Raw genomic sequence first — 23,478 nt, 5'->3', positions numbered from 1 at the left:
TTCCTTCCTACCAAATTGATAGTATCTTCAGTCATTACCTTTTCTTTTCCTTGCCGCTTGCTGTAGTCCTTTATCAAGTTCTAGGAATTTAAATTCCTAAACATCATTTCACTGTCTGCACTTTTCCAACTTCGTTGATATCACTTAAGTTGTGTCCTCAGGTTCCATTCCCAGATTTGTTTTCCCATCTTCATAACATGCCCAGAGTCCTGGAATTGTTGTGCTAAGATTGAACCCAGGGCTACTGAACTTGGTGTTTTTACCACCACACATATTATACTGCATATTTTTCAAATTAATAAATTGAATACTAAACCCAGAACTTGCAAAATTATTTCAGTAATCATTTCACTAAAATAATTTAATCAGCAATTTAAATTATTTTGTTAAAAATTGTTTTAAAAGTATGAATTAGTTATCCTCATTTAATTTTGTGTAAAATACATATTTTATAAGAATCAGATTTGTTCATCATTCATGTATTTAACAAGCATTTATTAATCACCTTGTCCAGATAATAGATACTAGAAAATACACCAAAGATACCAGCAGCACTGCTCCATGAAATTTACAGTGTCTTGAAAGAGATAGCTATGTAAACAAATACTAACATTACAATGTAATAAGTGCTAAACAAAGGAATGTAACAAAGCCCTAAAAGTTCCAAAGGGGTAGCTTACATCTAAAAGAATTGATAGGATGTCACAGAAAAAGGATTTTATAAAGCTGGATTATGAGGGAAGAGCAGGCACCTGTCTGACAAATAACTGGGAGAAGGATGCTTAGGCAGAGGAAACAATGTTGGCAAGAGCAAGGCCTTGTATGTTTTATGAGAGGGAACAGTGGGAGCACGGATCTTGGACTTTATGTATGTGGGGATTTATTTTTGTGTGTTTAGACAGAGGAATCACTTCAGCATGTTTGTGTTTACTTAAGTAATTCTAAACACGTGGGGCAATTTGGAGGGTTAAGAGATAGAAACATGGAGATTGATTGGGAGACTATTGCAAACGTGGATGATTTTTTGTCTGGTGAGAATCCAGCATTTATGATGCTGACTTTGTAAAGAAAGAAAGAAGAGGGTGTAAGAACTGCTCAACGCTATATTCTGAAGAAGTGTCCAAATGCTACATGTGCACATTTTGCTTTTGTTTTAAACTGTAGACATGGGATGTAGAGCTGGAAAGAGCTGCAGAATCCTGGGCTGAAACTTGCTTGTGGCAACATGGACCTGCAAGCTTGCTTTCATCAATCGGACAGAATTTGGGAGCACACTGGGGAAGGTATCTTAAGGAATAATTTTTTGTTTTTGAAAACATAAGTGTTTAAAATGAAATGCTTATTAATTCATCATTGCAATTTTTCAAAGGCTTGGTGCCTGGAAGAAAAGTAATCATGAAACAAGTAACAACAAATAAATAGCACACTAGAACAATCAGCAGTTTTTTAGACCGTAATATAAATCATCAATTTATTAGTTATGTAATGGGCATAAATATTTAAGTTTAATAATTCAAACAAAGCATATTTTTACCAAATTATACCAATTGCAATATTTAGTTTTGTATTTTCTCCAACTTTACTTGCCCTCTGTGACTATTTTCTTTCTAATAGATATAGGCCCCCAGCGTATCATGTACAAGCATGGTATGACGAAGTGAAAGACTTTAGCTACCCATATGAACATGAATGCAACCCATATTGTCCATTCAGGTGTTCTGGTTCTGTATGTACGCATTATACACAGGTATGTTTGCAGGGTGTTATACTTAATTCCCCCAGATTGAATTAATGTAACTATGAAAGAAATTAGGCTGATGAACTTGTCTTTTTATATCATTTAATATAGTTAAAAAATTTATATTGATTATGTTGAATAGGCTTACAAAGTTCTGTAAACAAAGTATCACACAAAAAAGTCCAACTATCTACTTTAAAAGATATTATTTAAATGATTTTGCATATCAAACATTTTTAATATGGGCCCAGTAGTATGGGGAGAAAGATATCATTTTCAAAGTATTTACCAACAACATTCAATATTTACATGTGCAACATATGTATATTTTTATATTAAGTTTTCACATTTGGTGTGTTCTAAACTTCCAAATCAACAACTAAATGCAGATTTAACTACATAAAGCTCACTGCTGCTTGGATTTATTATCAGTGAATATAAAGCAGACTAATTGTTCTGTATGCTCTGCATGTGATAAAATTAAGGACAGCATCAAACTACTTGATAACCAGTGGCCTGATGAAAACATCATGTTGTATAAGAAATCTGAACATGTAAATTTTTGCTCCAGTATTTGCTGTTTAGGAGGTGATTTTCTGTTCGTTTCTTCATAGAAACGTTAAAATGACAATTGTGTTTGTGAGGATGTAACTTTTCAATTATTTACTAAGTTTGCATTTGAAAATGCTTGCATTTTATAACCAGATACAGTATTTTTCTGTAGCTCTCTTTTTAAAATTGAATTAGCTATTACTCAAAGTCTCAGGAAAAAGACTTTTTGATATAGTCTCTGTTCATTTTGAATGATAAATGTTGGTTTCTCACATTCAGATTTTATGCATTTTGATCTCAGCCTGCTTTTTCTGAGCCTTTCATTTTTCTAATATAGGTGGTATGGGCAACTAGTAGCAGAATCGGTTGTGCCATTAATTTGTGTCATAACATGAACATCTGGGGTCAGATTTGGCCCAAAGCTGTCTACGTGGTGTGCAATTACTCCCCAAAGTGAGTAGACAAAACACTATGTTCAGCTGTAAGTTTTTCAAAACAAAATGAAAATACCTTTATGTTCTGATTGTTTCCCATTTGCAGTGTGTATTACTGAGTAAAGTGTACTGTTTTAATTCTGTTTATTTAATATGGCAACAACTATAGTTGCCTAATGCATAAAATAAATGCTTACAGGGGGATATGAAAGTATGATTTTTGTGAATATTTTTATGTCTTCAGTTTTACTTTACTATCCATAAATATTGAGTAATTATTTATTAGGGATTCACAACCATACATTAATTGAGAAATGTATTTTCATCTGTATAAAGACCATTGAAGGGATTACGTTAACAATGCGACACAATTGTAATTAGGATCAAATTCAAGTTTAATATGTGTTTTTATTAAAACCAATGGAATATAAGTGAATATTTCATGGCAGAGTTTAGCTTTCTGAAAAAGTTTGACTTTGTACTTTTTAACAATGTATGTTGTAAATTACTTTGGAAATTTTCAAAATGAGACAGTAATATATATTTAAACCTAGTAACCAAAAGAGCTCTGTAAAAAAACTATATAAATGTCTTAAATCTATACACCAAAATGTTCATATATAGAGATGTTTCACAATATTTTATAAGTTATGCCTTTAGACTACTTTTTAATAGAGTGTCTATCATCTCTTAAAGGGGAAACTGGTGGGGGCATGCCCCTTACAAACATGGACGGCCCTGTTCTGCTTGCCCACCTAGTTTTGGAGGGGGCTGTAGAGAAAATCTGTGCTACAAAGGTAAGTGCTGTTGTGTTGTAGCATTCATGTTGATTTATATTTTAGTCCAGCTTCTGCATTACTTGTGTTTAAAAAAAGCCAGAAATGCACTTAATGATTACATGAAAAGTCTCTAGAGCTCTATTTCAAATATTTTGAAGAAACCTTTTAAAAATATTTATATGAATAATAAATCTGTTTTACTAATATGAATTTTTAAATTTCCATGATTATTTTAGGTAACTATTTCTGATTCTACTTTGAAATTACCCCAGAATGACAAGTATATTTATAGTCTTAAAAATCATCTTGATGCATTGTTGACGAGTTATTTCCATAACTGTCATCATTTTTAAAGGAGTTAGCAATTTAACACTATTTTTAGCACTTTAAACATTTTTAACAAAATACCTCTTTTTGTATCTTATTGAAACATGCTCAGTGAATTATACTGATATTTCACTTCTCACTGCACATTATTCAATTTCTCAAGCTAAAATAAGAAAAGTATAATAATAATATAAAACTACTATAAAAGTAGTACTCTGAAATGCATTTGATGTCTTAAAAAGTAAATATGGTTTTCTATTTATAGCACCTAAAGGTAAACAATTATGACAAAGCTTTGTAAAAAGTCATGCTCTTGTGCATTCAAGTGAACATTTCTTACTGCCTTGTACTTTTTTCTTAATGATGATTAAATGAGGAATAATGTAGACTAAGTGTATTAGGAAATATGTGAACAATTGCAGCCCCTTTTCAGTGCTCATAATGAGATGTGTCTCTTTTTTCCCCTTAATGATGCATTAACCAAAGTGAGTAGACAAGAAGTGCCCATATATGTCCCTCTGTTGTACAAGCTATTTAAAATTCCTGGAAGAATTTGCAACTTTTTTTTTATGTGGGTGTTTTCCATACTCTCAATGTCCAAACCTCCAACCTACCTGCCTCTTCAACAATGACCATTGTCTTTTACTTAAAGCTGACTTCCTGTGACTTCATACTTTTTTTTTTAGGTTCTGAGTTATTGGGAATGCATCAAAACAATATACCTCTCCAGAATGTGCCATTGTCAAGCCTTTCATAAAGGCCAATCTGGAAAAAAAAAAAAAACATTAAATTCAAAGTTTGAAATTATTCTCCATAGTCACATTTAAATTTCTGCATGTTGAATTTCCAACTAAAGGAAAAATACCTTTCTATGGAAATGGATTTTGTCATAAATAATAAGGGCATGTCAGTCCTTCTTTAGGCCACATTTCCATTTCAGAGAATTCTAAATGTGATCCTCCTGAAAATATTAAGAATATGATTTTAATTGAAAATAAATATGATTTTGCTAAGCCATGACCTTATTAGATCTCTGTGAGGATTTCATGTTGCCATTATGAAAATCAAACAATGATACATTGAAATGTAACCAGAGTTTAGAAGTGGCTTCACTGAATATTAGTCAAACATTAACATAAATGAGTCAAGGACTTAAAGGCTTATATGTGTGTTTCATTTACTCCAATGCAGTACCTAAGGTCACCACCCTAAGCTAAAAATCTGTGCAAAAAACAGTACTGATTTTTCTAGTTCTAAATGTTAAATAGGAGTATCAAAGTATGTTATTATTTGATAATTTGTGCACATGTAAAATAGAGTTAATATTTCCTAAATATGCTTTCTCTAACAGAAGGATCAGACAGGTATTATGCTCCTCCAGAAGAGGAAACAAATGAAATAGAACGACAGCAGTCAGAAGTTCATGACACCCATGTCCGTACAAGATCAGATGATAGTAACAGAAACGAAGTCATAAGCACACAGCAAATGTGTAAGACCTCTATTTTATTTATAAAATTTTTAAAGCACCTAAATGGTATATCCATCAAGATTTTATTAATTTGAACATTTTTAGAATGGAAAAAATTTTGTCATTTGGCTATATATAATGAATTATAGCTGCTTTTATATTATTTAAGTTATTTTGATATTTCTTTCTTTCTAGCCCAAATTGTTTCTTGTGAAGTAAAATTAAGAGATCAATGCAAAGGAACAACCTGCAATAGGTAATATTTTTTATTATTTTGAAAATTTATTGACAGAATATAAGAAATAAGTTTATTTTGTATTGACATTCAGAGAAGCTAAATTTTGTGCCCAATTACTTCCATTTAGGTATGAATGTCCTGCTGGCTGTTTGAGTAGTAAAGCTAAAGTTATTGGCAGTGTACATTATGATATGGTAAGTATTATAAATATATATAAATATATTATAAATATAATTATTTGGGGATAGAGTCCTTCCATATATTTGATTTTTATTGTGCAAAATAACAATAGTATAGATATTTTGGTCAGAAATGTTTAATTTAAATTCATGTAAGTGCCAGTAGTTAGGACTTACACAGAACTCTGATATTTTTAACATCTTTTTGTCTCCTCTTTTTTTCCCAAGCATTCCAGCATCTGTAGAGCTGCAATTCATTATGGTATAATAGACAATGATGGTGGTTGGGTAGATATCACCAGACAAGGAAGAAAACATTATTTCATGAAGTCCAATAGGAATGGTATTCGAACAGTTGGGTAAGTACCCAAATAATCTTTTGGACCAGATAATTTTAAATTGTAATGAGCTAACACATTTTTTAAGAGCAAAGCATAGAATTATTTAAGAAGAAAGAATTTGGTAATTTTCAAGGTTCATTTTAGTTTATAATTTTCTTTGACAAAAAGAAGATAAAGCATCTAAGTTCAAAGTTAAACTCCTTTGCTTGTAGTGGGCATGCTAAAACTCCGAATTTTTTAGTTTCATTAAAAATGTATAAGTTTACAGTTAATTCCTAATGTAAAGCAATATATGTTTTAGCTTGACCAAAAATACTCCCGAGAAGGGTAATTCATTTGCATATTCTTCCTGTCCTGTTTAGGGAAGGAAGATGGCTTATTTCATGCAACATTAAATTTGTTGATAAGATAAATTACATTAGAGAAAAGAGAGCTTTGAAAAGTTCTCTAAATATGTATTATGCTATGTCATCTTTCTATGTCCATTTAAAAGTATCTCAATATAAAAGCATTTAGTTTTATATATGTTTCTCCTATTAGGCACACCAAATACCTTACTCCAAAACACTGTGCATTTTTGGATGTACTGTGTAGAGGTAGAAAAATGGGGGCTTTTGAAATAACATTTTAGTGTCTTTTTTTCCTCTAAGTAAAACAATAAACATTACTGAACTTAATACAGAATGCCTTTTCTGAGGAAATTTGACATTGTCTCTTTTACTGCAATACAATTGTATGAAATGTAACAATGGGTTAAGTTATAATTAATAACTATAAAAAACTATTAGGAACTCTCAAAAATTTGTGGAATAATTTCCTATACATTTTTTGTTTTTGTTTTTGTTTTGTTTTGTTTTTCTGAGATAGGGTCTCACTCTGTCACCCAGACTGGAGTGCAGTGGCGCAATCTCAGGTCACTGCAACCTCCACCTCCTGGGTTCATGGGATTCTCCTACCTCAGCTTCCTGACTAGCTGAGATTACAGGTGCATACCACCATGCCTGGCTAATTTTTGTATTTTTAGTAGAGACAAGGTTTCACCATGTTGACCAGGCTGGTCTTAAACTCCTGACCTCAGGTGATCCACCTGCCTCGGCCTCCCAGAGCGTTGAAATTATAGGCATGAGTCACTGCGCCCAGCTTATTATGCAGTTTTATTCAGTGCCTTGATGGGTAGTTTTTAGCTGTTAGTGATAACTCATTTTAGCAAAAGTTTGTTGTTGTAGTTTTTAAGACAGAGTCTCAGAGGTTCAACTTTTCCTGCCTCAGCCTCCCAAGTAGCTGAGACTACAGGTGCGTGCCACCATGTCCAACTAATTTTTGTTATTTTTAATAGAGCTGGGTTTCACCATGTTGGCCAGGCTGGTCTCAAACACCTGACCTCAAGTGATCCTCCTGCCTTAGCCTCCCATAGTGTTGGGATTACAGGCGTGAGCCACCACACTCTGCCGAAAGTTCCATAGAAATATTTATTAACTAACCTATTTACTTGGCAAACATTTACTAATTAGTTTCAATAAGCAATATATATAGTTGTTAGTTTTAGTAAGCCAAACAGTGAGTGTTCCATTAAAGGAAATTTATCTTGTTATTTACTTTTTTTTCCTCTTAATTTTTAATTATCTCTATTATAGAAATTCTCTTAAAACTCGAAGGCTATATTTAATAGGTTGTATATTTTATGCCTCAAAGAATGTTATTTCTTTTGGACACATTATAGATGATGAATATTAAATACTGAATTTGAAGCTGACAGAAATAAAGAATTGTTGAAATTTTACACCTTCAGTTCTGAGCTAATGTATTCAGAGAGTATATCATGTTAAAGTACCGTCACAAATAAGCCTTACGTTTTGCAATAGATGTTTTTCTGAAAATTGGATGTGCATAAACCAATTAAAATTTTGATCTAGAATTGTGTGCCTAATCTTATATTTCAGCTTTTTAAGAATGAATGTAATGAGGAGAAGGTTTTTCATTGTACTGTAGGTGTTTTGCTAGATACTAGGGGGAACAAAAAAAGAATAATGTACACTTGCTTAGGTACGTATAATTTCGTAGTCTCTTTACAACATTGTCTTGTATTTTCTGTTGTGTAAATAGTTTGGTCCTGTGGAGGCAGGAAATTAGTATTTGAGCATTTTAATTTTGATAGGAATCAAATATGTGTGTGTGTGTGTGTGTATAGCTTCATGCTATTATCTAGAAGTTTTGAGATTAATAATGAAAAGAGATCACCTTAAGAATGTTGATTTGGTTAATACCTGATGGTAATGTGGATTTACCTTAAAATTAATTATGTGTTCTTATAATGCTACTCATCTATATTAATAAGTGTTTAAAAAGAACATGAAGTGTTCATAAACTTGAAAGATACCAGAAATTATGCTGCTGCTGCTGATGCCTGTATGAAAATAATTAACATTTATGTATTTTTACCTTCAGCAAATATCAGTCTGCTAATTCCTTTACGGTCTCTAAAGTAACAGGTGAGCACATTTTTCATCTTGCTTTCTTAATACTGTATAGTATGATATTGCTTTGAAAGGATTCACTCATTGTTTTGTGTTTAAATTCTTCAGTTCAGGCTGTGACTTGTGAAACAACTGTGGAACAGCTCTGTCCATTTCATAAGCCTGCGTCACATTGCCCAAGGTAAACCAGTGTACACATAGGGGCTTTGGCCCCATTATAACTGTTTTTGCCTGAAATTCTAGCATCTCTGGGGTTCAAAAGTTGTATAATCTTGAACTGCCAAGAAGGAGGGAGCAGTGGAACATCATAAACTACATGCACTCCAGGCAGGCCTAGTGTGCTTTCTCCAAATGCAAAGTACTCTCTGCTATTTTATAATGTCAGAGTTTATGCATGTAACCTGTATGTTCATCTGTGCTACAAAGAGTCCTTTATTAATCTGCTCTGGCTGCTGTAACCAAACAGCATAGACTGGGTGGTGTAAACAACAGAAATTTATTTCTCACAGTTCTGGAGGTTGAGAAGTTAAAGATCAAGGTGCTGGTTCATTCGGTTCCTAATGAAGGCTCTCTTCCTGACCTACAGATGGCCACCTTCTCTGTGTCCTCACATGGTGGAGGGAGAAAGACAGTTCACTTTCTTAAATCTTTTTTTTATAAGGATGCTAATCCTATTGGATGAGGGACCCACCCTTATGACCTCAATTAACCTTAATTACCTTCATAAAGGCCGTGTCTCCAAGTTCAATCAAATTGGGGATTGAGACTTCAACATAATAAACTTTGAAAGGACAGAATAATTCAGTTCATAACAGTTTCTTACAACAGAAACTAAAATGGCATAACTCTTATTTTTTAACATTATTATCCAGTTTTTATTTAGATCAGTCTGATTGCATTTGGTGAGTTAAAAAGCCCATCTTCACCTTTCTTTTATTTTTGTTTTGTATATTCTCTTTTACAAAGTTACAATGGAATTTATCTACTATAAAATAATGAAAAAAGCTTTATTTATCTTGACCAAGCTAAGATGAAAGCTGTTAAAAGTATTATGGTTATAATCCATAATCAGTAATAAGAAAACAAAGTGTGTCTCCATATATCCAGCATTAGTTCTATCCACACTATTTCCATTAATGCAAATATCCACACTATTTCTAAAAACTAGTAATGAGATTTAAAAATATAAATGTAATTTGACAAAATATTTTAGCCTAAAAATTTAAGGAGCTTATTTTTATGGAAAAGTTTATCTACTTTGGAAAAACTTCATTATTTACCCTTTTATAACAAAAGCAACGTTTCACTTAAAGAATGGGGTTGGTTGTTCACAAGGCACATAACAGAGTCTTTATTACAGAAGACTGTGATCTTGATATAACAGAGTACTTCATTTTCTATCAGTTTCTAAGTTACAGATGTGATATAAACAATAAATTTTGTCACATACATATAGCCAGCCTGTTTCCTTTAAAATAATGTGTCTCTACTAATGCAAGACTGCTGTTGTAATGTTTTTGGTCAGCTAACTTGATGCATGCTAATTGAGAATTTTAAAATTCTTCGGTTTGTGTGTTTGCTGAAATCAGCAGATTACCAAGTATGTGGGATAATTTGAGGACCTCTTACTGGGTGAAGTACATCATATACTTTTTACCATCTGACCACCAATGAATTATATGCCGAATATTTTTGTGATAAAAATATAGTCTCCTGTTACTAGAGCTTGACTAGCTATGTTCTTAAGGCTAACATCTTTGATTAAATCATTGTTTGTTCTGTAGCCTTAGAAATTTGGTGGAAATATTTTTTCAGATTTCTCAAGCCCCTTACACTTACAAATTACATTTTTATAGAAAAAAGGTAAAGGTGTATTGGTAGGTGAAGCTGGTAAATTTTAGCATTATTTCATTTTCCTATGGAAAAAACAGGAACTTTAGAATTTAAGTTTATGAATATTTATTAAATACCTACTAAGTACCAATATTATGCCTAGCCTTATGTCAGCCACGTGACTAGGTTTATGGGGACCAAATCATAAGGATAATCTCTGTAGAGCATTCTAACATAAAGGCCTTCACTAGCAGATGCTCAATAAAGGATAATTTTATAACTATAAAAAAACTATATCAATATTGTTGTAAAAGGGAAAAATCAAGTAAAGCATTAATAAACAAGTTCCCTCTTTCTTGACTTGTTTCAGAAAGCAAAACAGAAATTAGGATAATGATATAAATTTTTAAAATTTAATTTTAGTCTTTACTATTATCAATATAATCCATACAAATGACCATTTATACATAATATTGACTTAAGTAGTCTGAAAAGCTCCTCCCTTTTTTTGTTTCAGTGAAATACAATTGTCTTTTCTTTTTCCCGTATGAAATTTGTAATAATTTCATAAACTAGGTTGTAATGATATTATTTATTTGACAGGTTATAACGTTTAGGGAACCATGTAATTGGCACATCCCTTTTAGAATTTTATGTCATTTAAGTAGGCAGAGGCATAGTATATTCTGGAGAAAAATGACAACACTAAATAAATTAAATGAAATTAGCTCAAGAAGACTTTGAAAAAACAAGATTTATCTGCAAGTCATGTCCTTGAAAGTTTACATGTCTGGTACAACAATTCAAAATAAACTCTATTATTTAGTAACCATTTAGTTATTATGTAGTAATTATTACTTAGCGTCTTATAAAATTATAAGAAATGTTATCCAGTTTTAAATATACCTATAAAACAATAAGGCCTTTAAAATTTATTGAATGCTCAAGATGTAAAAGTAGATATTAAAGTATGCCAGCATTTTCATTTAAAGCTTATAGGCAAATTATAGGTTAAAAAATGTTTACTAGACCACTACCTACCTCCTCAGTAGTGTATAATAAGCTGTTAAAAACAGATTGGAATACAAACAAGCAAAAACTTCCCCCAATATTTGTTTTATCTGAACTCATCTAACTCAACTTGGACTACTGATTTTGGCAAACCAGCAGCTGAATATGGGCAAGAAGGAGCTTGCAGAGCATGCAGAGCAGGTGGTTTTACAACCGTAAGGATGGCAGTAAATGTCCAGCAGTTCTCAAATACAGTAAGATCAGTTTCCAGTCAAAGGGGATACCCTTCCTCCTGCAGAAACCCCAGACAGCATCTTTTAAGCGATCAACCTTTTAATTCAAAGTTATGGAAACTCAGATTCACGTACTACTTATATTTAAATGGTTCTTTTTGGTTTCCATGTTATGTGAAGTATATACAGTGTAGAGTATACAGTGTTATACAAATTTTAGAAATAAGAACTATAGCTATTTCTTAAAAGCTATCTTAAGGAAGATCTGCTTCAATTGGCAAGGGTAGTTTCAACTGAAGTATGTTTAGAATACTTTTAGGAAAATTGTTGATGCTATCATCCACCAATAATTATCATATAGTTTTGTTGAGAGTCTCATTTACTACATAAAATTGTGTTTTTTTCAGTTTTAGTTTGTTTCCTTTTAGTGATGGGTGTGTATGTGTATGAATGCAGAAAAGCCACTTGATTAAAAGTAAAACACCATTTGACAGTTTCTTGAAATTTGGGAGTAGGTTTTTAAAAATATCGTGTGATTGATTAAACATTGATAATTGAACCCTATGTTTAAATAAAAAGCTTTTGGTCATATTTTATTTAGAGCCTGAATAACAACAACAACAAAAAATGGTTGGAAATGTCTTTTAAATGAGCTATGCCAACCAGGTATCAGTAATGCAGTAGGATTTCTGGAGGAAGAGCATTCCAGGCAGAGAAGATAAATGCAAAGGCTCTAAGGCAGGAGCCTATTGTGTGTGTCTGGGTAATAACCATTAGGCCAGTGTGACTGCAGCAGCGTGATAAAGTGGGAATTGAGTAAGATATAAAGTCAGAAAGGCAGTGGGGACAGAAGATGTGGGGCTTATTGACCATTATTGACCATCCTGAGGCTCTTGTCATTTACTCTGAATGTGCTGAAAGCTGCTGGAAAATTGAGAGCAGAGGAATGATGTGTTTGGACTTGTACAGTTTTTTTTGTTTGTTTTTTGAGATGGAGTCTCAACGTTGTCAGCCCAGGCTAGGGTGCAATGGTGCAATCTCGGCTCTTTGCAACCTCCGCTTCCCAGGTTCCAGCAATTCTCCTGCCTCAGCCTCTGAGTAGCTGAGATTACAGGTGCCCGCCACCATGCCTGGCTAATTTTTGTATTTTTAGTCCAGACGGGGTTTCACTGTGTTGGCCAGGTTGGTCTCGAACTCCTGACCTCAGGTGACCCATCTGCCTTGGCCTCCCGAAGTGCTAGGATTACAGGCATGAGCCACCGCACCCAGCTAGACTTGTACGTTTTAATATAAGTATGGAAAATAGATTGAGAGGGCCAAGTTGAAGGCAGGGAGACCACAGAAGAAACATAGAAGAGCCTATTGCAGTAACTTAGACAATAGACTATAAGGCCCAGAGTTATCATTACTGATGTGCTTGGAGATGCTCTGATCTTAGATATGTTTTCATGTATAGCCAATAGAAATTGCTGATGGATTGAATGTAAAGTGTTAGATTAAGAAAGGGATTGGGAATAAAGATTTCTGGCCTGAGCACCTGGAATAATGGGGGTGCTGTTTATTGCAATGGGAATTTTACAAAAAGAACAAATTTGGGGACTAGAGGAGATTAGGAATTTAGTTTCATACATGATATGCTTGAGATGATTATTCTAGCTAAGTGGAGACATTGAATAAGCAGTAGGATATACAAGTTTGGAATTAAAGGACGTCCCAACTGGAAATAAAAATTTGGAAATCAGCCTTTTAAAGATGATAATTAAAACGTGAAATTGGATGAGATACCAAAGATGTGAAGATAGAGAAGAGAAACTGTGAGATGTGTGAGGCAGACAATAATTCAGATTTTCCAAGTTAGCAGTTTACTGGATTCTACAGATACATTGGGTTGCAACTTCTCAGATACATAGAGATGCTTTCTGATGTTTCTTTTGGCTTCAAATCCCCACATTAGAAGGCTTCCTGACTAAATTTTTTAAAAATCACATTTATGCCAAAACATAGAAATAGATAAACAGAAGCAATTGTGTCTACTGCCTGAGCTTGTCCAGTTGACCTATTTCAGGAAAAAAAAATGAGAAGGTTTAGAATGTTGAACTTACTTTGTATATGCATACCAATGATTTTACTAATAGGAAAGTCTTAAGTAACCAGCTTACTTTATATGTATACTTTTTTTTTCAGAGTATACTGTCCTCGTGACTGTATGCAAGCAAATCCACATTATGCTCGTGTCATTGGAACTCGAGTTTATTCTGATGTAAGTATCCTAATTTATATAGCTCTCAACATTCATGTATATATATAAATGTATAGACACATTTAAATGTATATATGCACATTTGTATACAAAGCAAGGAAACAGACTTTGTTAGTATGCATTCTCAGAAGAGCTAAACATCTATATCACTGAAAAATTATTATCCATATGTAATATATGAGTGTATAATTATTTGACAAAATTTTTCTTCATATTCTCCCCATATGTTTTGTATAAGACACATAATGGAATAGCCTATAGTAATTGTTGGGCAGGAAAATGTGTTTTGCTTTTTTGAAATGTTTATTTTGGGTCTTTAGTATTTGAGGCCTAAACTGGACAATTAAGAATTTGTTGAAAGTCTAAACAGTATCTTCACTGCCGAGCAGCCATTTAAAATGTAGCATAGAGTCATAGAAATGCTACATTAAAATATATGCAAAAGAGGACTAGTTGAGGGGATGTTGTAATAGATGACTATAGTGGGGTTGGACAAGGAATACGAGCTGTGATAGCTTCAGTGTGGTTAAGTACTTTTTTAATGAGATAGAGTTTCTTCTGTTGCCCAGGCTGGAGTACAGTGGCATGATCCTGGCTCAGTTTAACCTCAGACTCCTGGGCTCAAGTGATCCTCCTTCCTCAGCCTTCCAAGTAGCTAGCAGAACAAGTACATGCCACCATACCTGGCTGTTTTTCTGTTGTTGTAGAGATGGGGTCTCACTGTATTGCCCAGGCTGGTGTGGTCTCAAGCAGTTTTCCTGCCTTGGCCTTTCAGAGTGCCAGGCATATTAAGTGCTTGTTGAGCCAGATTTGAAGTCAGTTGCTAATGAGGATCAGGGAACATGTTCTAGTGGGATGAGTGACATTTACAAAGTATTGGAGTTGAGAGTAAATGAGCTGCACATCAGTCTAGCAGATAGCTTTGTCTCTGAGCTGCTGAAAATCGGAATAAAAAGGAGCTTCAACCAAGTTAGTCTGAGAGAGAGAGAGGAATCCAGCTCACAACAATGAGTAGATAAAGTCTGAAAGTGTATGCTGATGAGCTTACATTTTATGAGGCAAACACTTACTACAGGTTTCTCTAAGCCAGAGAGAGTTACAAGTGCAAATTTAGGAAATGTCTTATGCACATATTCAACAGAAAACTAAGGGAATTTGATCATGTAAAGAGGCGTGAATATGCACATTACCACCTGCTTCTCTTGGTGAGCTTATTTAGGTCCAGATTTTTTTCAGTTCAGCTTTACCTTTGCAGTTATTCTTCAATTCTGAGTCCCTCTCAAGCTCCAGATTTGCATTAGTCTTATGTGCCACTGAAATGTCCTGCTGGTATCTTGAACATGCTAGTCTTCATATTTGTGCTTATAGTCTTGCCTCTGTTGAAATACAATATTTTTGAAAATTTTGTGTCAAAAATGTGGTCACTTCAAAACCTAAATTATTGCCACTTTCTCTGTGAGGGTGTGTTGCTTGACCTTCTAACCCAACTTTGAAGTTGGCCTAATTTCAACCCCTATAACTTCGTTTCTTCCTTTTGGCCCTTAGCCTATTTTATTAGGTATTAAGATTGTTACCCTAGCTCTTTTATTAGTTTGTAAGTTTCTCAAGAGCAGAAGCTGGGTTATTCATTCATAATTTTGATCACTAATTTGATGTCTACCAAGCTGTGAATAAGACAGGCTTGTCCTGCCTAAACAGAGCTTAGAGCACATAGTGACATCAGATATTAAGTAAGTACCTTGCACATAAATATTTGTTGAAACAAGTAGATTAAGAAATATATAGGAATGTGCATATCTTAACTCATTAGAGATTGTCAGAGAAATCATAGTTTTCAGATTTTCCCTTTAAGCAGAACTTTGTTGTCATGTCTAGCAAAAGTCTTTCAAAATATCCTGTATACTTCTGTACCTTTAAAGCCATCTATTTATTAGAGTTAATGTTTTGTTAGAACTCATATCTTGAGATCATTTTATCTTTCTACCTTCAGTGAAATGGATGGGTAATATGTGTATTATATAGGTCCTTTGAAGAGTAAGTTGAAAATATAAAGATTACTGTCACATAGCAAGTACAAAATCAGAGATTCAGCCATTAATTGCCAGTCTTCCCTGCCCCTACAAAATACATTATCTCTCCAAATAAAGTATGGAAATGTGAGAATCAATTAATCAGCTTCCTTCCCTCCCTCCTTCCTTTTTTTCTTTCTTTCCATTTATAGAGTTCACCCCTGTATATTCTGTTGCTTTGAACTTTTATTTATAATTTTTTAATATATTAATTTCTGCATTCATTTAAAAAATCTGTTTTCACAGATAAATGCTTCTTTCTTTCCATCAGATATTAATTTTTATAAAGTCTGAGTATGAAAAGAAAATGTCTTCTGACCTCTGAACTCAAATAGGAATGCCTGCTGACTGCATAATTGCAGGCAATACAGTAGTCTCAAAACATATTAAGTACTTGGATTTAGTAAATATTTTATCTAAGCACTTTTGTTGCCCTGGAAAAAATGCTGATAATACCCTTGTAACAGAACAGAATAAATACTGAAATGTGCACGGAATTATTTTTAATTCTATCTTCTAGGAACCATATTGGATGCAAATATTATTATAATTCAGTGAGACTATAAATGGTGAAGAAAATGCCTTTGAGTAAGGATGCAGGTTTTAGATGCATGATATTTTGTAATATAGCAAAAGCACAGAAAGGATTAAACAGTTGGCATTCACACTCTGATCTAATAAATACTGACTGATGCTCTAGAGTTCACAGCACAGTAATGAGGCATGGTCATGTAAGATATACATGCTTATGTGAACTTAAAAAAGTATATTAAATCACGCACATGTGCATAGAGATGAGAAAAGAACACACCAATGGGATCAGAAAAGACCCATGTACATTTGACGTGGACTGCTTTATACTGAAATAGTTCAAGTATTTCTTTGGTGGGATTTCCTTGGATTGTACTTAGTTGTTAACAAATTTTGGTAAAACATTTGGACTAAAGCAAATGATAAAATCTTGAGAAGATTTTAATGGGCCAAAAGAAATGATCTGACTTTTAGAATTCAGTAGTTTTAAAAATTTGAAAGTAGTGGACCTGAAAAAATAATTTTCTTCTCCATAGAAATCCCATTCAATTCAGATCATATGACTAGTACAATGTAATCATAGAACTTTCCTAGTATTTCATGTCAGACCATTCAAACTAAGTTGACAGGCATTACAAATCTAGGTAGAAGCTATAATAGTTCTTCATTTTTTTCTTTTTTGGGTTATTCTTTGGCAAAGTTTCTCTGTGTAGATTATATTATTTACTAAGAAAAAAACTGCCCCATTTCTTGTATTTTGGAACAGAGTCCATAGTCATATGCAGAACTATGGTGGAGTTTGTATTAGGCAAAAGTGGACATGCATGAGGGATGAGTAATCTAACCTGTGAACATTGGTCAGAGTGAGTCCAGTTTAGAACAAAGGCTAAAATTTAAGAATGACAGACCCTAGAAAAGATAAAAGAAGCAAATTTGCTTTTTATTGCTTTGATACTCTAAAGCCTACTGTTTGTACAGAACAGGTGTTTGGTAGATTAGATGGGAGAAGGCTCTTACTATTGCAGCCACCCTTAAGGTTGGCCTTCAGACTTGATCCGAATTGGCTTTGACTTTGTGACGTTTCAGACACTCCTTTATGCACAAAACCTCATCCTATAGCTGCTCACTGGCTATCCATGACATCCAGATGTCAGCAACTTCAACCTATTAATAATAGAAGAATAGCCTGGACAAGTCCAGCAGGAATTTCCACTAACGCCGGTTTGTTTGTTTCCTTGCCTTCTCAGCTGTCCAGTATCTGCAGAGCAGCAGTACATGCTGGAGTAGTTCGAAATCACGGTGGTTATGTTGATGTGATGCCTGTGGACAAAAGAAAGGCCTACGCTGCTTCTTTTCAGAATGGAATCTTCTCAGAAAGGTAAAAACAAGACATATATATGTATATTTGTAAATGCCATCTATCCCTGTATTCATGATTGCTTTACAGTTGACCCACTTTAACATTTTTAGCTTTTTTCAAAGTTAAGTGGCAGAGCCACTATGTTCCTTTGCACACTTGTGTACCAGTCAGTCTTCCAGGGATGGGAGAAGCTTTAGTACCAGAGGTGCCTGTCTCCTGCAGGCTAATAAAAATCAACATGAAAATCGGATTACAAGTCAGAACTACTCTTTTGTTAATTGATCTTATAATTAGGAACTTTCTTTCATCCTCTTTTGGATTTTCTAGATTAGTTTTTATATTTAATTCTTTCTAGGTGAGCAAGGCACTGAATATTTCTCTAATCCAGTTATCTGACGAAGTATTTGACAAAAACAATGTCTGATTTTCCCTAGAACCAGATTCTCTTACTAATTTGAAGTTGGACGCCTAGTATGATATAAATGAACTCTTTGAAGTCATATTTCATATTATTTAACCCACCCACTAATGTCATATATTTTGGTGATTTGAGAAAATTCATGTAACTCACTTTATCAGGTATTAATACATATTAAAATAAATGAATCAATGGTGATTTTTTTAATCACTGATATTTCTGAAAGTAATATTAAAAGTCCTATTTATTTGTATAGAGATAGAAGAATCCCTAACTTTTAGGTATTTCCTGGGTTCTTCAAAATTGCCAATATAGGGCACATACATGTAGCAGTTTCTCTAAGGGACACCAAAGGATGTGTCACACGGGGTATCTAGATTACCTTCCACATAACCATCTGGGTGTCATCCTCACAAAAATACAAATCTGTATTAGTATCTGTTTTCATATTAGACTATGTCAAGAGGTGATTGTTAAGCATGTGACATCTCTACAACCTGCCCATGGGCTCCTTAAGCTAAGTATTCCCCATGATATATATAATGGAAAAATTGAGCTTATAAAACTTAGCTTATAAAATACAATTTTATAAGCTAAACTGAGTGATGTGGCTTTATTTATGCCTAATAGTTCTTAGATATATTTTTAAACTATAAAATGATAGGTGATATCCTAATAAAACAGTATAATTATTTTTGAGTACCTACTATGAATATTCTAGATGTTACATGCTCCTGGGCACTCCAGCTCAGCTTCAACAGCCCTGAAACATCAGTCCTATACCCAGAGATATATGTGTGTGCATGTATGTGTATGTAGATGCATGTGGGTATGTCTGTGTATATATGTGTGAGTGTGTATATATACATATACTATATTACATATATACATATATATATTAACTGAGGCTTTGAGGGGTTAAATGATGTGCCCAAGTTCACATAACTTGTAAATATCATGACTCAGTCTGTGGGCTCAGAGATATGTATTTTTCCAGTATTTAACTGTGTACAAAAAAGAAACACACCAAACACATTTGCTTCCTAAGGTGTCCCATCAGTCTGTTTCTCATAAATAAAATGGCTTTGGATTGGCCATCTACTTGTTTAAAAACTCTGGTATGCGTGCAGGCACATGCATGTATGTGTTGTGTGTTGCATACTTGTGAAACCCTTATTTCACTCTAAAACTGTCTCCCTTTTTTCTTGTACATGAATAAATAATATGAGAGAAATTTCACTTTGTTTCTTTCTTAGCATTTATTTTATTGAGCTCCAAAAGTCTTTTGTAATTATTAAGAAAATAAAAGTTTATGTAAAAGCTTCAAAAACTTACAGTTGATTTTAATAAATAATGATTAACGGTACTACCAATCTGTTTCAACTTTTAGACATTTAAACAAAGCATACCTTGATTTATGTTGCTAAATAAATATAAACAATTTAATAAAGAGTAAAATTTATGAGTCTGCATTACTTTTAACTTCTAATTTAAAAGGAGTTTCAAAATGAGATTGAATGCTCGGGGTGTGTGTGTGTGTGTGTGTGTGTGTGTGTGTGTGTTTGTTTTACTTCAGTGAAGATATTCTTAGGTCCTTTCAGATTTGACCATTAAATATCCTTACCAACATTTTCCTTGAAATTATAGCTGTTAAGAGTATTAATCTATGATAGCAATGTAATTTAAATTTTGTCAGACTTAGCCAATGATAGTAAGCTAGTGCTCTAGAGAGTGTTGCTCAAGTACCAGCTGTCTTTTTTTTTTTTTATTTTTTGAGATGAAGTCTCACTCTGTCACCCAGGCTGGAGTTCAGTGGTGCAATCTCAGTTCACTGCAACCCCCGCCCCTGCAAGTTCAAGTGATTCTCCTGCCTCAGCCTTCTGAGTAGCTGGGGTTACATGCACCTGCCACTATGCCTGGCTAGTTTTTGTATTTTTAGTAGAGATGGGGTTTCACCATCTTGGCCAGGCTGGTCTTGAACTCCTGACCTTGTCATCCATTTATCTCAGCCTCCCAGGTGCTGGGATTACAGGCGTGAGCCATTGGGCTCAGCCTCAGCTGTCTTTTAAGCTTGTAACCATGCATATCAGTTGTAAATCTGAGTCTCAGTATTCCCCATGTAAAATTGAATAACAGCTGTTGAACTCTGCTTTATTAGAATGAAAAAAGGCAATATAGGAAAACATGATCTGGAATCTGTGAAGCTCTGTAGAGATTACTATTATTACCATTACACATCTTAAATGTCTTTAGCAAACTTGCAGTCCAGCATACATCTAAGATTTAAGAGTTATGTCATCTTCATTCAAACTTTCCAATAACTATAAATTATAGTAACCTAAGAAAGTTGACCATCTGGATTTGTACAGCTGCTTTCTTGACTGTCATAAGAAAGCATGATTTATAAGAAGGCTTATGTATAGAGATGACATCAATATATTTTTGTATGTTTTTGCAGTTTACAGAATCCTCCGGGAGGAAAGGCATTCAGAGTATTTGCAGTTATGTGAAACGGAATACTTGGAAGAGGATCATAAAGACTATTCCAAATGCAATATGTCTGAGTTTTGTATAAAACTGTAACATTACTGTACAGAGTACATCAACTATTTTCAGCCCCAAAAAGTGCCAAATGCATATAAACCTTGATAGACAAAGTCTATAAAGTAAAACATGGGACATTAGCTTTGGGAAAAGTAATGAAAATGTAATGGTTTTAGAATTCCTGTGTTAAATATTGCTATATTTTCTTAGCAGTTATTTCTACAGTCAATTACATAGTCATGATTGTTCTACATTTCATATATTATATAATATGGTGCTTTGTATATGCCACTAATAAAATGAATCTAAACTTTGAATGTGAATGGCCCTCAGAAAAATATCTAGTACATTTAAAAATAACTCTAAAACTGAAAGAAACCTTATCACATTTCCCCAGTTCAGTGCTATGCCATTACCAGCTCCAAATAATCTCAAATAATTTTCCACTTAAAAACTAAATTTTTTCTTCTTTTAATTTAGGCATATAGGATAGTAAGTTCTGATATTGCACTTCTTATTTTATATAAAATAATCTTTATTATCCAAATGAATCTGTTAAAATGTTTGATTTCTTGGGAATGGCCTTAAAATTAAATATATTACAGTCAGAGTGGTGGTATGAAAGCGTTCCTAGTGATCATGTAGTAAATGTAGGGTTAAGCATGGGCAACCAGAGCTTTTTATGTACTGTTAAAATTGAGGTCACGTATTTTCTCTTGTATCCTGGCAAATACTCCTGCAGGCCAGGAAGTATAATAGCAAAAAGTTGAACACAGATGAACTAATGTATTACATCACCATGGCCACTGATTTTTTTTTTAAATGGTAAATGACCTTGTGTATAAATACTGCCATATTATGGTGCATATAATGGTGATATATTGTTTCTATGAAAAACGGATTGTGCTTTGAGACTAAAAATCTGTAAAATGTTCCTTTTGGTAATTTTTTTTTCTGCTGGTGGATTTACTATTTCCCTTAAACATTAAAATTAATCATGTTTCAAAGTTTTATTTTTAGTTCCTTTTGCATACTTATTTTGATTTAGAAATTAAGATAAATGAACAAAATTATTGTGTCTTCTAAATTTGGTTTATTGACATTAGCATAAATAACATACTTACTACCAGATGTCTACAAAATCAACCTAATTATTTAGGTATTTGTATGTGAAAGAGAAACACATATTTAGAAACATAGCAGGGGAGATTTTAAATAGATGAATTATTAAAGTAGAAAAAAGTCTGAACGATACAATGTGATTAAAGAATTGACAGGACAATCAATACTTCAAATACTTTTAGAAAGTAAATGGGTAGGAGTTTAGGAGAGATAAAAGATAAATTCCATGCAGTGATCAAGGAAAGCAAGAGAGCAGATAATACAATAGAGAAAGAAGAAGTGCTCACATAAATATCTTCTGGAGTGCAGATTTTAATGATATCAACATTTTTTGATCATTTAATAAGTATTAGCACAGACCTAAGTGGTTCCAAATACTGGTAGTTAAAACAATGATGTATATGTTAAAGATTGCAAAACTTAAAGCAGATTTTTATGGGAACATTTTTTCAAAAGGATACATTACCACCTTCTTAAATAGTGTGACTTTATACAGACTCATCTTCTGGTCATTACTGCTCCTTCCACAACAGGTAAGCCCCATCAGTTCCATCAGTATAAGGTTTTCTTCTATTTGCCCTTAGTTTACATCTCTATCATCAGTTCCCTTTACTATTGCAATGTCTTCAACTGGAGTGTCTTCTTTGTATCTTTCTGCATTCCTTTTTTACTGCATTTGTATTTCCCACCTTCCAGAACCCTCAAAATTGACTCTCTTCCTTTAGTTTCCATTGGTTAAGGAAAAACCAAACACCCTTGTAAAAACATTTAAGAACTTCCAGTCTTGTTTATACTGTTTACCTATCTTTTACACAAGGCATAGCGTCCAGTAAGTTATTTTGCTTCAATTACCTTACCTGTAAGATGGAACAAATAACATCTCCTTGAGATTGCTCTAAGAATTAATTGACACATAATGTGTAATTTACTTAAAGGAATAATAAACACAATATGTAGTCAATGTATGCCATTTTCTTTCATTATTTTTGTTATTTAGTTTGGGGAAACCATGCATCTGTCATATACTGTTGATCCTTTGGCACTTAGATCCTCCAGGAGTTTTCCTGTGATTCTCCTTATAAGAATTAAATGCTCTCTAATATGATGTCCTTTTAATTTGATCATTTTAATTATTTAATTTGTGTTTTATTCTTTAAAAGATAAGCTCTTTGAGAATGGTAATACCCTTACTCATCTCTCTCTACCCAAGAGCACAATTATCTCAGTGATTGTTTTACTTCCTTGCATCTACAAATAGTAGACCGGTATTGTTGAGTGAGCATTCCAACAATTCCTCATTTTATTTTTGATTAAAATATCTTTTCCACATTATCATATTATGAGGTCAAAACAAACATAAAGTATTACAGCTAGTGAAAATAGTTTATTGTTATATGTGGATTTAAAGCAGATCAATGCTTATAGTTTAGTGAAATAATCTGATCCTCTTTTATTAATTTGTTGGAATTAAGTTGAAATCATATCATTTGAGATTTTAAAAAGTCAGGCAAACTTGTTAGAACGCTGCTTTTGTACTTAGCAATTAGATGTTCTTTACTTCATC

At 33.3% G+C, this 23,478-nt stretch overlaps 1 protein-coding gene across 3 annotated transcripts in view; it reads left to right on the top strand.

Moving 5' to 3' along the window:
- The window catches only part of CRISPLD1 (cysteine rich secretory protein LCCL domain containing 1), a 48,439-nt gene extending 25,564 nt beyond the window's left edge, over nucleotides 1–22,875 (top strand). The window contains exons 3-15 of one of the 3 annotated variants that reach the window (XM_032250964.1): nucleotides 1,165–1,283; nucleotides 1,615–1,747; nucleotides 2,628–2,743; nucleotides 3,421–3,521; nucleotides 5,182–5,322; nucleotides 5,497–5,557; nucleotides 5,667–5,733; nucleotides 5,947–6,077; nucleotides 8,505–8,548; nucleotides 8,642–8,714; nucleotides 13,795–13,870; nucleotides 17,718–17,848; nucleotides 20,707–22,875. In XM_032250964.1, coding sequence (XP_032106855.1) covers nucleotides 1,165–1,283; nucleotides 1,615–1,747; nucleotides 2,628–2,743; nucleotides 3,421–3,521; nucleotides 5,182–5,322; nucleotides 5,497–5,557; nucleotides 5,667–5,733; nucleotides 5,947–6,077; nucleotides 8,505–8,548; nucleotides 8,642–8,714; nucleotides 13,795–13,870; nucleotides 17,718–17,848; nucleotides 20,707–20,758 — 1,245 coding nt within the window. In that variant the 3' untranslated portion in view covers nucleotides 20,759–22,875. Of the gene's footprint in view, nucleotides 1–1,164; nucleotides 1,284–1,614; nucleotides 1,748–2,627; nucleotides 2,744–3,420; nucleotides 3,522–5,181; nucleotides 5,323–5,496; nucleotides 5,558–5,666; nucleotides 5,734–5,946; nucleotides 6,078–8,504; nucleotides 8,549–8,641; nucleotides 8,715–13,794; nucleotides 13,871–17,717; nucleotides 17,849–20,706 lie in introns of those variants that run through there. The other 2 variants (XM_032250965.1, XM_032250969.1) reach the window with 2 other exon arrangements.
- Nucleotides 22,876–23,478: the final 603 nt, after the last annotated feature.

The sequence above is a fragment of the Sapajus apella genome, unplaced genomic scaffold, assembly GCF_009761245.1.
Source record: "Sapajus apella isolate SASKATOON/1434 unplaced genomic scaffold, GSC_monkey_1.0 scaffold3, whole genome shotgun sequence".
Taxonomy (NCBI): Eukaryota; Metazoa; Chordata; class Mammalia; order Primates; family Cebidae; genus Sapajus; species Sapajus apella.
Note: the sequence above shows the minus strand (reverse complement) of the source record. Positions and strands in the feature narration are given on the sequence as shown.